Source organism: Pempheris klunzingeri, chromosome 8 (assembly GCF_042242105.1).
Source record: "Pempheris klunzingeri isolate RE-2024b chromosome 8, fPemKlu1.hap1, whole genome shotgun sequence".
Taxonomy (NCBI): domain Eukaryota; kingdom Metazoa; phylum Chordata; class Actinopteri; order Acropomatiformes; family Pempheridae; genus Pempheris; species Pempheris klunzingeri.
Window position 1 is genome coordinate 24,157,246 of NC_092019.1, and position 17,130 is coordinate 24,174,375.

At 41.4% G+C, this 17,130-nt stretch overlaps 1 protein-coding gene across 1 annotated transcript; it reads right to left on the reverse strand.

Annotated features, from left to right (window-relative positions):
* Positions 1-2,791: 2,791 nt before the first annotated feature.
* On the reverse strand, positions 2,792-12,650 carry LOC139205578 (neurexophilin-1). The gene is made up of 2 exons (XM_070835837.1): positions 12,570-12,650; positions 2,792-3,586 (listed from the first exon to the last, which is right to left on the reverse strand). Exons 1-2 carry the CDS (start codon positions 12,648-12,650, stop codon positions 2,792-2,794), a joined length of 876 nt encoding a protein of 291 aa, XP_070691938.1.
* Between the last annotated feature and the right edge of the window lie 4,480 nt (positions 12,651-17,130).

The following is a 17,130-nucleotide window of genomic DNA, read 5'->3' on the forward strand; positions in this document are numbered from 1 at the left end:
GGGACTAATACTAGAATACTGTTTTTCAATGGAGGGTAAAATGTTCACAGTTACTAGATGTGGAACACACAAGGCAGATTTTTCATAAGTTGTAACTCTTAAACCTGCATTAACTGATTTTTTTTAGTTTGGACAGCTCAGAAAAAAATCAGCATTTATTTGGAGCCATATTTTCCTGCCTCCTGGTCGTGGAAGTCGAATATTCACCCTCTTTTACTGTTCTACCAAATTCTGATGGAAACATCTGTCTCCTCAGCTGCTAAATGCTTCACCTCGTTCACCAGCCAGTCACTAACTGTGTCTGCTGGCCGACACGGTGCAGGGCAGGTTGTGCACAGCGGAACCCGCTCGGTAAGAAAAAGACGCCTGCTGCTGCCAAAGCGACACCAAAACGACGAGCTGAAAGACGTTAAAACGCTCCACGGAGCTGCGGGGGAGCAGCAGAGTGGGGGTTTGTCACACAAGCGATACCGTAGCTTTCACAGTAGGTATAATCATTTGATCCATTGCTAGTGCTAAAATAATGACTTGCAGCTTTAAGTTATATTTGTGAACACAAATGTATCAGTTGGGCCTAAAACAGAACACATCATAATGCGCATTGCATTTACCCTCAGACGACATCAGTCGGGGAGCGGATCCATCTCTCAGCAGCTCTCAAACCCAAACACTTTTTTGCCAGACTGTTTACACTTGTAAGATTATGTGCATAATGAGGCTGCATTGTCTCGGCAAAGTGCTGCTTTAATTCTTTGAAGCTGAACAAACTGTCCCTGGCACATTTGGGTAGGGGTGGAGAGATATCAAAGTCACTTTATTGAGATGAAAGAACTGGCCCAAACAGCAATCTGAGACATTAGTCATTCCTTCTTCTCGGTGACAGAAACATGCTCTCAATTTACGAGTCAGGTGCTTCCAGTGATTTCTGCCAGCCTTGTTCCTCCACATCATAAATTCCTCTTTATGCTCACTCATCCCACAGGCAGACCCCTTTTCTTTGGCCTGCCTTGTCAGAAAATGCACCCCATGTCGGCACATTGGATGCCGTCCAGACCGCCATTAGCAGTTACTGTGTTGCGTATACCATAGCGTACACTATGAAAGAGCACTGAATTTAAATAGACAGCGATGATTGCGCCCCTAGGTGCACATTTGTGCTTTTTTTTTTTTCACAGGTTTTCTAGTGGCACTTTAATTCATTCTTTCTGTGGTGTTGACTCTGCAGAGCTCCCACTTACACCGTGTTCATTTCCTCTAAATGCTTCACGTGGAGCCACTGGCTCCCAATTTATGTAATGAAGGTTTAATAGCCAATTGGAACTTCCAATATCATTAACAGCCAGTATTAGTCTCATCAAGAATTTTTTTTTTTTTTGTGATAACCAGAGGTGCAGACGTGTGATAGGTGGAATTTGTGATTAGCACCTGCTGTTTAATGTATGTCCTGTCTCCTCTGGAGCAAGAAAGCACATTTTACCACATCTCACATTCTCACAGTGTTTGTTCTGTTTCAGCCTTTGTTGAGTGAACGTTAGGAAATCGTCCTACGCATCACTTCCACGTCTTCCTCTTCTGCTTGTTCTAATGTCTATTTTTTTTCCTTAACACTTCTGACCTTGTTTTTTGTCATTATCAAGCACTTTTCCACATAAGTTATAATTGCAGTGTGCACAGTTATTTTTGGATACTGCCGGGGCACTGTGGCTCTGGCGCCTCTTATGACAGGCTGCTTGTCATGTTACTGACGCAGGAGTTGAAATAAATTTTTTTTTGTTGTAAATCATAATCGTAAAAGAGCAACTTCTAAATGTCTAAAATGGAAATGCAGGACTGAGAAACAGCAGAAATAAAGCACAGGTATGTTTGATTTTTTTTTAAAGAGCAGTGCAGAAAATGATCTCTCTGTATCTCTGCCGTCTTCGGTGGCTTCTGCACTTTTTATTTATTTATTGCGACATTTACTTGCCTACGTTTGATCTAATGGGAGCCTTCCATTGGTGTCTTTCACTGTGCTCCATCCGCGGCCTTAAAACTGCTAACACATACAGTATTGAAAAGTACTTTTCTTTTTTCTTTTGCTCCAGTGACTTGATGAAGATTATTTCTGACAGCTGCAATAACATGAAAATATAGATGGACGTTATTCAGTTGTTTACCACATTTGGTTCATGCATGCACAATGACGAGATTCCAACAACAATATCAGAGAGGTATATTCACTCTAACAATCACACCGCAGAAAACAACACCACTCAAAATATGTTTGCTTTTTCCATCATGCCCTCTAATGCATACTGGCAGATTCTTCTTATTTGCATTGACATTTACTTGTTTGCAATGATTACGAGAGACTGATTGGAAAAGACAGAATGCATGATTGAGACGGAAATACACTATCAACATAAACAACTAAATTAGCAGGAGAAAACATTAATAAAATTGTTTTCTGGTCTTTTTGTGGAATCCACAGTATTTACATAAATACAATCAGCATATTTTTACTGTTGGCTTGAGAATTTCCTTTCGATGTAAGCAGCTATGCATATAATATGAGTATTGCAAGCCTATAAATGCTTCCCTAAATGCTCTCATTATGACCTCGGGGTAGGTCTGTTCATTGGAGCAATATCAGTCTCACGGCAAGGATATGTTAGCTGTGTTAATGCCTGTCAGCATCTCAAGTTTGAAGTGTCTTGACTCCATTTCCATTCAAATGTCTGACACCACTCAAGACTCGACGGCCCGTCTTTTTTTTTTTTTTTTTTCCCTTGTTGTTTCCCTGGTCACGTGATCACCCGGTGGGGAGGTAGGGGGTGTCACTGTGGTAGTTGTAATCTGGACACACCTTCTGCACCAGCTTGTAGTCGGTGCTGTAGAAGGTGATGAAGATGCAGATGACTTTAAAGGGCTTGGAGCACAGCCAGGACACGTGACTCTGGGTCTGCTCCTGTGGGCAGCTCTGCGATGGGTCATGGGCACACAGTGAGTTCCTGGTGCCCTTCTCCACCTTCTCGTACTCCACCCTGCAGTTGAACAGCTTGGTGTCCTTGGTCTCCAGAGCTGTCTGCTGCTGCTGGTGGTGATGGTGCTGGTACTGCTGGTGCTGCTGGTGGACCTGGAACTCCACGGCTTTGGTCGGCGGAACGAGTCCCACGGACACGTTGCCCTGACCGGTCGAGTTGTGTCGGAAGTAGACGCTGAATGTCCCGTTGCCGTGGTCCACGATTTTACCGGTGATTAGGAGGTTGAGCTTCACTGTCTTGATGTTGGAATGGAAGTCCCCCCAACCGAACATCTTCTTGAACTTGCCGGTCTTGACGATGGGCCTCCTTTTTGTCCTGGATCGAGGATCGCGGGGGTTTGAAGTGTTGTAAAGCCAGTTCCACTGATCCTGTTTAGAGTACGAGTCCGCTTCATCATAGTTCAGATCCAGAGAGGTGAAGTTCTCCTTGCCATAGAGGGTCTGGGACAGCAAACGGCTGATGGAAAAGGCCTTGCTGCTGTCAGTCCAGTAGGTCTTCACTTTGGATTTTGAGCTCTCTCTCAAGTCCGAATTTCCTGAACTTGGTGAATCAGCACTGGTAACCTGGGAGAACAAACAAAGAAAAATTGCCATTACTGAAAAAGCACTCAGAGAGCTTACACCGTTTTGGTCACGCTCTGAAACTGCATCAACATACATGCTGTGACACACATGGGGCCATACAATTCAACTGAGTCACAGACATGAAGTCTTGTAGACTGTCCTCCAAAGAAAACTGCAGCATCAGCAAATGCCCAAAAATAACATAGGTTTGTGTTGAAGTGATAAGCAGTTGTAGGAAGTATGACTCCACTTCGTCTGGAGCAAAAGAGAAAATAATAGTTAACCAAGTGGTCATTATGTTCACTATGACAACAAAGGTCCCCTGACCTTCACGATGTAGTAATTTTAACTCAAACTGCAGTGTTTGAAATGTAATCAAGTTGTTTGCATCATCAGATTATAAAAGGCAGAGACAAATGATGAAAATCATCAGATAATACTTATGTGTCATTCTGGAGCACTTGTACAAACGAGTTAAAAAGGTTTTGGGGAATTGTTGATTTAAATCTATCGCACTGGTCCAGTGAGAGCTGAGGGTGAAATGCCATCACGTTTGGCAGGATTGCTACCGGATGACATGTGCGTGTGATGTCAAAATAGTGTTTTAATCGTACGTTTTAATCAGACATTTTTTCATGGTTATCCAATGATTTATGCATCTAATTTAGCGAAACTCTTCTGGAAAAGGAATAATGAAAAAATATTAAAGGACGTCTAAATGATGAAAAATCTTTTCAGACAGAACTGGGTGTGGTGTATATTAAAAGCAATGTTCCCTTCCAATCCAGCAATCAACGTGCAAGTTGTACGTGTCTTGCAACCAGTTAGTTTCCCTTTTTAGTCGGTGTTGTAATTGGTGTTTATTTGCCTGAACCAAGATCTTTCCCTACCCTCAACCTTACTGTAGTTGCCATGCAAGCATATTGTAAAATGTAAACATTCACAGTGAACGTAATGGAAGTATTTGCAGACTTGTCAGCGCTCTGTCAGGCATTAGCATTGGCTAGACATATGCACACTGAGTGCTTTGTAGCTGGAATCTGTCGACACGTTTGTGGGATATCCTGCTAACTGACAAACAGGAGCGAAAAAAACAATCCACAGTGAGGGAACACCAACAAACATTTATCCACCCACAAGTATGTCAGCGCCTATAACAAACGGTATTAACGCTGTAATCGACTCTTACAGTGTGTGAAACATCTTGTGCAGGTCGTCCTAATCAAGATTAAGGGTATTCCTGCCAAACATTGAGATGAATGAAGCGCTTCTTGGGCGCAGACGTGATGCAACAGCAGACTATTACCTGCTGAATGTGGCCTGAATGGATGATTGATGATTCATTCTGTGTCTCTCCTCTAACAATCACACAGATGAGAGAGCGAAGATTCCCCGTGCACCCCCGCCGAGGGTCCGTGACAGTGATGTCCAAACCCCGGCCGAGAAACGTGACAGCAGATCTATCTGGTCGAAGCGTTTACATTTTGTACTTTCACCCCGAAATCGATACTCTGAAAATAAGGTCTTCTCTCATTCAGAAAGTTCACTGAATGACATTGTAGTAGTGTCGGCCAGATAGTGTGTGGAGCTCTAACCAAGTGCACTGTTGAAGGAGTTGTGATCTCACTCTGAAGCACAGGTTCATTTTATGAACTTCAGAGTGGAGAGATGGCCTCCAGTTGTTTTGAAGAGGCCTCGATGATGAACGACCTGATGCGAACGAACCGTTAGTGGCATTGTGGAGACTTTGGCTTAGTCGCTTTTACATCTTTCTACCTCTCTGAACAGAGCACGGGACGGAACACAGCACGAGCGTTTTTCAAATGCAACATGATACGCGGAGTCACATCAAAGCCCCTCAAATGTTTGGAGATAAGTAAATCGGCCTTACACCCCTAAGAGCAGAGCGTTTGGAGTGAAGTGAAATATGAATTTCAGCAGATTCCTTGCGCAGTGGGGCAGTTAAATTGTATTAATGAACTCCTCCTTTTGTCTTTCATTGCTGGAAACAAAAGTCTGTCATGTTGCCTGACTGGTGATGTATTGTAAAAAGATAAAATGAGGATGAGGGAGGCTCCCTGTTCAGGATTTATCGGCACCATTATAGTCAAACATAAAGCTCCTTAGGATGTAAAAGTAGCGGTGAAACAGTAACTTATAGACTGTCAGCCGAGCAGCTATAAAGTCTATTATCACATTTATAGTTCAGTTTAATATTGTTTAAGGTATCAGCTTGTTTCAGTTGTTTATGGTCATTTTAAAGGTGAAAATGGTACAAATAACACATTTTTATTAGACAATACTGCAGCTATTCCAGAATATTAACATAACTGTTTTGCACACATTGTATGCTGCAAGGTCACAAATTGTACTAAAAGGAAAAACCTCTCAAACACATGCACAGGAGTTGGGTAAATGGATTTCTGACACTTGATCCCTCGTAAATTTAAACGTGAATACATTTTGTTCATGTTTGCAATAACCCTAAATGAGTAAAATGTCTAAAAATGACCCTTTGACCTGTAATCCACACTGTAAGTGCCATTTATTTTTCATGAATACTTCTGTTCTGAGCGATGAAAAGACTGCAGTCTCTAATCATCAAATGAAATATCATTTTCGTAGCGCAGTAATTACCGATGCTTCTCTGTAACTGGGTTTCAGTCTCAATGGAGTCCTGAAACCAGATCAGGGGATATAAGGGAACTGCTTTACGCTGGGTTAAGTGACTGCCAGGCTAATTAGTGACTCTGTGTGTGTGTGTGTGTGTGTGTGTGTGTGTGACTGTGTGTGTGTGGATACAACGTTTCAAGGTGGAAATGGAAAGAACATTTCCTAAACAATCCAGATCCAAGCAGGTTTAGGACACAGATGGTTCAAGTTTATCATTTTGTCAACCAAGAAATTAAATTGCCTTCTACAGTGTGTTTCCAAAAGCACCACAATTTTCTGCACCTTCATGTTCTGAATAATTTTGTAGGAGGGCGTGCCGCTGGAATCAATTTTTTGGAAGGGATTTCTTCACTATTTTCCTCTAAGATTATCAAAATTGCACGGCGCATCTGATGTGCGTGCCCAGCCATCATCAGGCCTCAAGTCCTTGTTGTGGGAACTCGCTCTGTTGTCACCGCCGTTATTTATGGTCCCCAAACTGTGACATGCAATTAGCTTTCATCTAAAGCACCTGACAGTCTCTGGATTAGAGCACTCAGAGGCACATTCACAGAGACCCCACTTCACGGATTAGAGCCCAACCTGTAATCCAGCCCGGGGAGATTAGGCAGATCAGAGGCAGTCCTGACTAAAGCAACGTTTATATCCAGAACACCCCGACTGACTGCACCAACACTCGGAGGGCCAAGATTTACCTCTCGCCGGCTTCAAAAACATGCAAGCAAGGCACAAAGAGAGAGAGAGAAAGAGAGACAGAGTGTGTGTGTGTGTGTGTGTGTTGGATGCATGAATGTCTCTGAAAAAGATATCGCAGAGAGAGAAGAGGGGCAGTGCTGTTGGATAAAGGACAGCAGAGAAACATGGCAGCGTAAAGGTCAACAGTCACACTTTGATAACTTTGGGTTTAACACATATCGGTTTGTCAATACTGGGTTTTATTAAATACCAAATAAAGGACAAACTATGTCATCCATGACTCAAAGTGACATTTATTTTGCAGTTAATTGGATTTCTTTAATTGTGATGTATGTTAGGAATTTATTTTTGATCTCAGCAGTATTTTAGAAAGCAGTGCTCCCCGTATTTTTTTGGTTTGTGATTCCTTGAAACGACACACGGCACCTTCTCGCGACCGTTTGGCACGAGCAGTGTGCGTCTATGAATTGTGAGCAGTTCAATCAGAGAGAAATTCACCAGTCAAATCTTCTGCGATTTCTGTTTTTAAGGGAAATATTTCAGTGGACAGAGAACCACAAAATGTTCCATCTATTTTGAACAAGTAAAAAAGCAAAAACTGGACAAAAATTCATGAAATCAAAAGATTAAATGAAAAACAAAAGCATTTTGTTTTGTCTTCCTGAACCCACAGGTTGGGAACCACCAGCTTCCAGGAATGTACCAGTGGTTTTCCAGGTTTTAGGTCATGACTTCTTTATAGGTTTTTCTGTGAAGTAAAATTTCACCTTTACTTCATCTATACAGTTTAAACAATTAGTCTATTAATAGATAGAAAACGAATCTGCAACTATTTTGATAATAATAAGAAAAATAGGTAAAATAAATTTCAAGCAAAAAAGGGTTTCCTTTGACCTAAGTGACAGTAAGTTAAATGTCTATGACTGGACTTTGGGTCAAAACAAGTCCTTTAAAGATGACTTTGAGCTTTTGGAAATGATAACGGGCATTTTTCACCATACTCTGATATTTTATAGACCAAAGAGTTACCTCAAGAAAATAGTCACACAGCCGTCACTCAGGTGGCTGTGATCTGCTCGATTTAGAGTCGATCTACTTGCAGAGTGGTCCAATCAGAGCAGAGCTGGAAATTGCCTGATTCTCCTCATAGTGACAATGTATGGCCCTATTTACATAAAAAGCACTTTGTAATCACTGATTTTGATATCATTGTGCTAAAGGAATGGACTTTATTATTATTAGGACAAAAACATTTGAGAAAACTAAATAAATCTACAGTATTTCATCGCAAAACAAATTGGTAAAAGAAAATCCATGAATCATTAATTATCCAAGAAGGAATCAATCATCATAAGTCATCAAAAAGGGTTTGAAGAGGGAAAAGAAGAACAAACGGCAGCGGGCCAGAATGAATATTAATGCCAACAAAAAAAAAAAGATACTGTACATCAAGTTCCGGGAGAGACATAAATTATCCAACAAGGAAAGAATTATCTCTGTGTGTGATGTTGCCATGCATCTGTGTTTTAGATATATTTCATTTTGGGCAACAATTGGTGTCACATTGTGTGCATTATGAAAATCTAATATCAGACTCTCACATTACAAGTCTGGTGAATCCCACTGAAAGAGCAAAACCAACAATGAATTGATGACACAACAAGTACTGCGTGATAGATCTTATTCCTCTGTGCCTCCGAGCTCCATTGCTGCCCAACAACTGTTACAAACACATCAGTGAGCCACACTGTTACACTGACTGATTTGTTCATTATCAATAGTGGTTTTTCTTTTGAGCTGACCCCACATATACACAGCGCTGCCGCTACAGATACCAAGAATGTATTATTCCACTACTAAAAGTAGTCCCCAGCAAATGCACCATTTATGCCTGTTTGAGTTGCATTTGCTAAAAACGACAATGCCCAGCAGTCTCAGGATATTACTGACCCTTAAAGACATGAGTATAAATTTGTGACTGTGTTAAAGGTTCAGTAGGAACCAATGGGTTGGGGGCTTAGTGTCGCACCCAGAGTAGGGAGTGTGCTTTAATGGAAACATATCACTGCTTATCTGGCAATCTAAAACTACTTAGCCTGAAAGTGAATGTTGACAGCAAAAGTGTAAAGTTTACATCATTTGTGCAACAGTGAAAGCTAGAATGCTAGAATGAGCTAAGACTTGCAAAGACACAGGTGCAGTCCCTTCAAAGACCTGCTGATTCCTGATGTAATTTCCTTAGTTTGGGCTTCACACAACGTTTTTATGTCAAAATTTCACAAGCTTATTTCACAAGATATTTTCGGTGTTGTTTTTGTCCGGACGCTTCTCGCTGGATTAAAGTGGGCGTGATGTCACGTGATGCCAGTTTGGCTTTTCGCTCATGATGCTAGTTAACCAAATCTGATCAAACTACACCCACGCAGTTCTGATGTAGCAGATACATTTCTAACACGTGATGTTAAGGGGACATACTTCATTTTGCAGGGGCTTTGAATGTATCACATAAAAGCAGAAATGTTGGTTTATTATTACAGTTCTATACAAAGGACATGAGATAAACGAATGGTATACACAGAAGCAGCCAGATATCCACACTTGTTATTGGTCTCACTCCTATATTTCCCATAATTCAGGCTAAAAATCAGTGGGGTGCCCTTTATACGAAGAAATAAACTAACTTACAGGAATCAATATCAGTGGAAAACATTGTGCTCTTGCAGATGCATAAACAATTTGCAGTACATATTAAATATAATGTCTCCAATCAAAGGAAGGAAATGTATTTCCTAGTCATATTTAGAGGCTTTCATTTCATGGCTTAGAGTTTTTCTAACTTTTGGGCACGCAGTTATACAGGAGTCTCCCATCCCCAATCCCCATTTAAGTGTCTCGTAATATTATTCCCAGGTTTGGTGTATGAGGCAGAATCCCTCAACAAGATAACACAAACAGCACGGGTATGCAGAAGTCCTTTAGGAGACAACTCTCAGATTGTCAGATGCAGCATATAGGCAGGCTGTTGGACAAACCTAAATGCTATCTACTCTTGGCAAGGCTGTGATAAGGCGCAGGCGTCCGCTCTTTGAAACGGGGAAGATAAACAACCCCGGCTTCCCTCGGGAGCTCGGAGGATATTCTATGGGCCGGACCCCCGAACAGCCAGCAAATTCCACCTTTAATAGAAGCACCGGAGGAGCCAGATGACTCTGTGGTGGGCTGTACACAAAACCTTGCGAGGAAGAATGAAAGTGTGTGTCAGTTTTCATTTACCTGAATGCTGCGGCTGCTGTGACTGCCGTGCGGGGAGGATTTGTGAGTGCGACAGCTCTAGTTTAACAGTGAGAATGGAAAGGGGAGCAGGCACATAGCAGATTTGGGCGGCCACTCCGCAACCTTGATTGGATGTTCAGCTGCAACAGTCAGAAATTAATAGACTTGTTGTCTTTTTTTTTTCTTTTTTTAATGGTTTTCATGTGTAAAGACCACGCTGCAAAAGTTTTGCGGACTTTTTTAGAAAAAATTTAAGGTATTAAACCGATGCTCTTATCCAGAGAGGCTTAAAGTGTGAGGAGCTATTAGGGGTTAGAGTTTGGCTCAAGGACATGTGGCTGCTGTGGGATCAAACCTGTGACCTGTCGGGTATGGGATCTAACGTCTCGCTCCACCACTCCCAGCAAAGCTTATTTTAATCTAATTTATGACTTTTAGATGCCATGAATCACAAGTACCTCTACCATAAAAAAACCAAAATATATTGGTTTATGAAATATGATCTCAGAGAAACGTTCCTCTGCACAGGAAGCTAGTTTAAGAGAACTTCATGTGTTGATGCTGTCTTTTAGAGTGTTTTCTGACTAGGCTCTGGGGATATGATAGTCGCCATAGTCCTTTACAGAGAATTTAACTTGTCTTGCCCTGTGAGGTCCCCCGTAATTGAGTTGATGGATCAACTAAGGGCATTTGACGCCCACTAAGAGTTTAGGAGTGATATCAAAGTGTTACCTGAGGGTGGTCAGAGATGATGACAAATCACAAAGTGTGTCAAGACATCACAGGCAGCTGTGGATGAAGCCGGGTCCTATCACCGCATGCCGCTTTGAGAGGCCAGGGCACAATTATTAGCATGACTTCTGAGGAGGATAAATACTGTACGCGGACAGACTGCGGGATATTAGAGCGGGGCAGTTTGAAGATGACGGAGGAGGAGGAGGAGGTGGTGATGGTGGTGGTGGTGGTGAGGGAAGAAGAAGAAAAAAAAAAAAAACGTAGCCACCAGTTTTTCAACTTACCCAGAGGAAAAATGCATAATCATATTATTTCACACACGACTTGGTTCAAAGGCGGCCAAAATAAGTTTGTGAGGTTCCCATGGGTCTGTCAATCTGTTGAAGGAGCTGCAGGCGAAAGCTTAGGATGCACCGAGTACGAAACAATTATGATCATCCCATTAAAGCATAGCGAAGCAATTTGGCAGCCCAGTCTGGAAAAAAAAAAACACTCCCATCAAGTGATGCTCTGAGATCAGCCAGCTCCAGCATGATGCCATTCTACATATAAGTCACACAGTTGATGATTAATGTTTGTCCTTATATTGTGACAATAGGGGAATCCATGTCAGTGAATGTTATTGCTTCTGAAATCGAAGAATCATTGTGTTCCTCCAAAGCAGGAGGGCTTCGTAAAGGAAAAAAAGGGGGGGGGGGTGAAATGATTAGTGAGCTTAGTCAGCTGTGAAATTGAGTTTATGGTTTTCAAGACGGTGAATTCAATTCGATAATGGGTATTAAGTTGTAGAGAATAATTAATAGTAATTGACTTCTTTCCATCACTATGCAAATTAAACACAGATAACACCGCGGGAGCTTTTTAAGGCCAGTCAAGTTTGTGGGGATTAAGTTTATGGAATTTTTGTTGGAGAGAGGAGTGGCTCCTGTTCTGCTTTGATTGCTTTGTTGACAGATTTATCAGTGGGTGAAGGGTTACTGTCTCTCTGAGGATTAAAGGAATTGGGTTGTCACAAACTGTCAAGGCATTGAGTTGGGAGCATTCTGGTATGTTTGTCATAATGGGCTCAGGCTGTTCTCAGCCGTACTGTCAAATACATTCTTATTGAACTGCATCTGTAAATGGGAGAAAGGAGGGATTGAATGGATAGTGCTGAGGGAGAAATATCCAGCGGGACTGTGCGGGTGGATTTGTCAAGATGCAGATTTGGATTTGGGAGGTTTGTGTTCACACTGACATGTTAATACGGGAAGATATTAATGAGCTGAAGCGAGGAGCAGCTGAAACGTGTCATCCCAAGACTAAAATTGAAGGGAAACAATTAAAAACATGCCTTTAACTCTACTACAACGCCTGTGAAATGAGCCTAAATGTCATTTTGCTTAATGTTTTCTAGACTTTTAGATTATTCAACTGATTTGATCTCACGGCTGAGTAAAAGGCTTTTACTGAAACTCATTCATCAGAATTTCTGTATGCAAATATTGTTTGATCCTCCGTCTAGCAGGCAAGTGCAAACATTAATCGCAGACACTGCAGTGATATGAAATGATCTGAAAATACAAAAAAAAAAAAGAAGGTAAAATGCCAATGATGTTCAGCTCACCAGAGAGATGACTGACAGCAGCAGAGCGGCAGCCCACAGACATGTGGTCTTCATGCCTCTTTGTGGAGCGTCTCCCCTCATGCCAAACTGTCCTTGATCTTCTCAGCCGCAAGACAAATCTCCTTCTGTCAGAGCCGGTATCAGCTGCCCAACTTGAGGGGAAACAAAGAGTGAGGAAGGCGGTCCTGAGGCGAGAGAGCAGAGATGGATCTTCTCAGGCTCATTCAGGAGGGTCAGATGTGTGCTGTGGAGGCGCTCAGGTGTCTCACTGGGCCGCTCTGTGATGCAAGGTGTGGAGACGCTGTGGTGTGTTTGTACATCTGAGTGTCAGTGTGGAGGGATGTTTTATATAGCGCGCTCTGAGGTTCAGGGAGAGGGAGGGAGAGAGAGGGAGAGAGAGAGAGAGTGGGGGGAGGGATGGAGAGACAAATAGACTGAGTGAGGAAGGGGGAGGGAGGGAGGGAGTCGAAAAAGGGGGAGCAGAGAATGAGCCTCACATTATGGACTTTTGAGAAGCAACTTTTCTTTTAAGATCGTCGGGGGCTGACATCTAGTGGCTGTTTCTGTCCTTTACATCAGCTGCTGGAAACATCAGGGAGCTGCACGCCGCCGCCGTGTTGATGTCATGTTGAGAGGGCGGCTGGACGTGAAGCGCTCACAGCTTTCAGCGACACCTTCTTCTCTTTAGTGACTCCTTCATGCCAGTTTGTCTCCATCTAGTTTATGTAATAAAAGTATTACAGGACTGGTGCTATATAGTTGTCAAACTGACATGTTGCTGTTTATTATTACGCATCATCACTCATCATCACAGTGACCTGAAATTACAACCTTTTACAGGTTCATTTTTTATGCCCAATAACAAAATGAATATTCTGTGTGTATCTATGTACACTGTTGCCCATAAAGTTGGAATAAAATGTTTTTATTTTTACCTCTTCTCATGAAATGATTGTGACAATGTGATTTATTCTTGATAAATAAAGTTTATATCTTCTCAACTTTATTGATCAAACTCATCCAAACATATCACAGTGAAACTTAAACCACAATGAACCTTTGCAAACTGTGTATTCAGGCTTTAACTAAATTGGGGGTATTGAACAATTATTCCAACTTTATGGGCAACAGTGTATATAAAATAATAATAATAATAATAATAATAATATATATTATATTATATTATATAGAAATTAAATGAATAAATAAATAAACTACTAACTTTAATGATTTTTCTATAATACTTTTAGATTTTTCTATTGGTCATCATATAAAAACAAGGAAAAAATACAACAGTTCATTGAAACTATGTGATACAAAATGGAACACAGCTGCCAAAAATGCAAAATGACTTGGCTTCAGACGTTCGGTGAAATATTTCAGTTGCGTTTGTCCTAAAAAAGATAATGCTGTGTATAAGTGATAATCAGTATGTTAATAATTAGTAACAATGAGTAACAGACATGTCTGTCAAGGAGGACTTTATTATCGCACCATGAGGTTGTCGGTATTATGAGAGACACATTTTCAGAAATGTCACAAACGAAGCAGTGGAGGGTGACTTTTTGTCCTTTTAATGGATCTAGCTCCAAAAACCCACTGGATCCCGCGCTTCCATGAGGCAACGTGATAGCATGTCATGTTGGCCCCTCCCTGCCTGGTTAAACACCCACATCATTAACAGTCAATCCCCCCCCAGTAGGCTTCTGGTGGAAATGTGTAGTCTTCAAGTCCAAAATGACTCCATTACTGCCTTTTTTCCTGGCCAAGGATCCTCTAAATGTTTCCAAAAGCTGAGAAGTTCTGAGAATAACTGGAGAGATGACATTGCACACCCGCCCCCAGCTGGGTACAGTTGCAGGACAAAAAACAGCAACAAAGGAGAGGCTGACCGCACACTGAACATTTTATCAGCAGTCTGTCAGACAGACATGTCTGCAGACAGACAGACAGCATCTCCTTTACCTTTGTTACTAGACTGATGTGAAATGGGAGGACTGACCCTTTAGAGCACCATCCCATTATCTACACACATACGCCTTGAATCTAATATCAAGTTTCATTTAATTGTCACTGTAAGAGCAGAACGAGAAACATTTCGGGACTCATTTTGGTGATTTCAGCTCATATTACGTGAATTTTCCAGCTTAAAGGACGAGTCTGGTCATTTGTTACTGCCAACGAATCCCGTGAACGCCTAAAAGCAGCAGTGACACAAACAAGTTGTCCTTGTGCATCCAAAGCCTGACACAGGAGAGCACATGGATGAGCCACAGGTGCAGCACTGGACCACATGTTCCTTCATAGTTTGAGTCGGTCCCACATGTGGGATACTCACAAGTGCACCAAATGTACGTATGTTAATCCACAGCTACAAATAGTCTGCAGGATTTACTCCTGTGTGAGTAATGTTTGTTCAAACTGTTATAGGAACAAGTGCAATGTGCCTGTCAGTAATTAAAAGAAACCACCTTTAGATGGTTAGTCCGCCACAGAATGTTAACTTTATTCTTTTACTCATGGTATGTGTTTATGTCTTAAATTATTGCTGCTGCTTTTGCTTTCTTGATGGGATTTGTTGACAATGAAGCAAATATAGAAGAAAACACCAGTCTCGTCCTTTAATGCCAATTGTAATTTATTGAGGGGTTCTGCTCTCTCATTAACACGACAAGAAGGTTACAAAAATGGCTCAAAAACCTCACGTGTGTGTTCAGAACCGCGTCCTTATTTATTTTCAGTATTTCTCCTCGTACATATAAACAACCTGTACAAAACGGCAGAGCCCTCTTTTCTTTTCTTTTTCTGCTTCTTTTTTTACTTTCCTTCTTTTTTTTTTTTTCACAACACACGACTTTGCTTGATAACAACAATCAGCAATATCACACACCCACTTTGCGATATTCAAACTAAACGTTTTCTGTGCAATACAAAATAAATGTACACATACTTTGATATTTTTTTTTTTTCTCCAAAAAAATAAAAAAATCGCTGTTATGTACAAATCCCACCACAAAAAAAAGTAAACATTCTCCACACCGGTTTGCTTTTACGTTGAACTCAGCAGAAGCGCCTTCTCTTATTATTAACATGTTGTATAATTTTTGTTTTGTACAGTTCTTTTTTTTTTTTAAACTCTATTTCCGCTCATGTGGTGTTAGTGAAAATGATAGAGCACCTATGATACAGATTACTACATGAAACTCTGCAGTACGCTTCGCTAAGAGACCTCAAAAGAAAGGATTTAGTCGTCTTAATGTCTTGGATAATGTGTGCTGTGTGCCCCGTTCAAGTATTAAAACTGTATTACAGGACCGTTAGTATCTAGTTATTGTCAGTAAGGCAGAAATGACATTTACGTGACGTGAATAGTTGAAATCTATTGGTCTTTTTCTTTATTTACTGCAAAATTTCAGCTTCACAATGTACGACTGTATGTGTAAAAAAAAAAAAAAGAAAAAGAAAAAGTAAAGTCGTTGAATTTTATCCGATTTTTTATGGTTAAAAAGAACTTTAAAGCCGGTGATGCGTTAAAAAAGTCACCTGCTGATATCATAGTTAAATCTTTCATTGCATCTGGGCAGAAATAAAGTGATAAACACCAGACGAAATCTACAAACCACAAAAGGTACTTTACTACAACCAAAAAAATCAGTTCTGAGAAATAAAATCTATACATATATTTACTTGAGATTCACGCCTGTTTCGTGGAATGTGACCCATCGAAACATCGCTTCCTGTTCCGTGCTCTTGTGTCGACCTTCCTGTAGCTGTTCCTCTGCTTCATGGTTGTGTCTGTGGAAGAGGCAGTGTTTTATGGCAATAGTAGGTAGAAGTCACATGTGCATATCATGCTGCACTAATATAGTGCAATGTAGAGCCTGAAACAAAGAAAGAGTGGAGGCAGGCAGCAGTCTCCGTCGACAAACTGAGTGCAGGCTACTCCTCCATCAGCATCGTACAGATCAGTTTATCCCACAAACGCAGGCCTGTGTGCCTCGAAAAAAAAAAAAAGAAGAAGAAATTCCTCCCTTTTGTTAAAGACTGTAAAAGAGATTTGAGTCAAAACCCAGTTGAGGATTGGGAAAAAAGGAATCCAAACCTTTTTATGGAGATTTTCCTCTCCCTCCTCCTCTTCCCTGCGGTGACTTTTGGCAACGTACGAACCGTCAGAGCATCCTAAGCCTCCAGCTACTCAGCATTTTTAGGGACAAGCAGAAAAGCGCGGGGGGGTGGGGTGGGGGGTGGGGGTGGAGAAGAGTTGGAGCTTGTGCTGCCATGATGAGAGACAGCAGAAGCGCTGTGTCTGTCTCCAGCTTTTCCTCTGTCTCAAATGAGTTTCTTCTTTACAGAGATGTGGACATGGAGGGGGCAAAAGAACAAAGGCATTTCATTGAACATGGTGGAGGTCATGAAGGCTCTAGAAAAAAGAAAATACTTTAAAAAACGGGAGGGGAGGGGGGGGGAGCGAGTGGAGCTCTACTTGAAATGGTTAAACCCCACCAGTGTCTCTGCTAAGAGGATTTTCTGTCATTTCTCCACTCTGTGACGTGTCCATTCA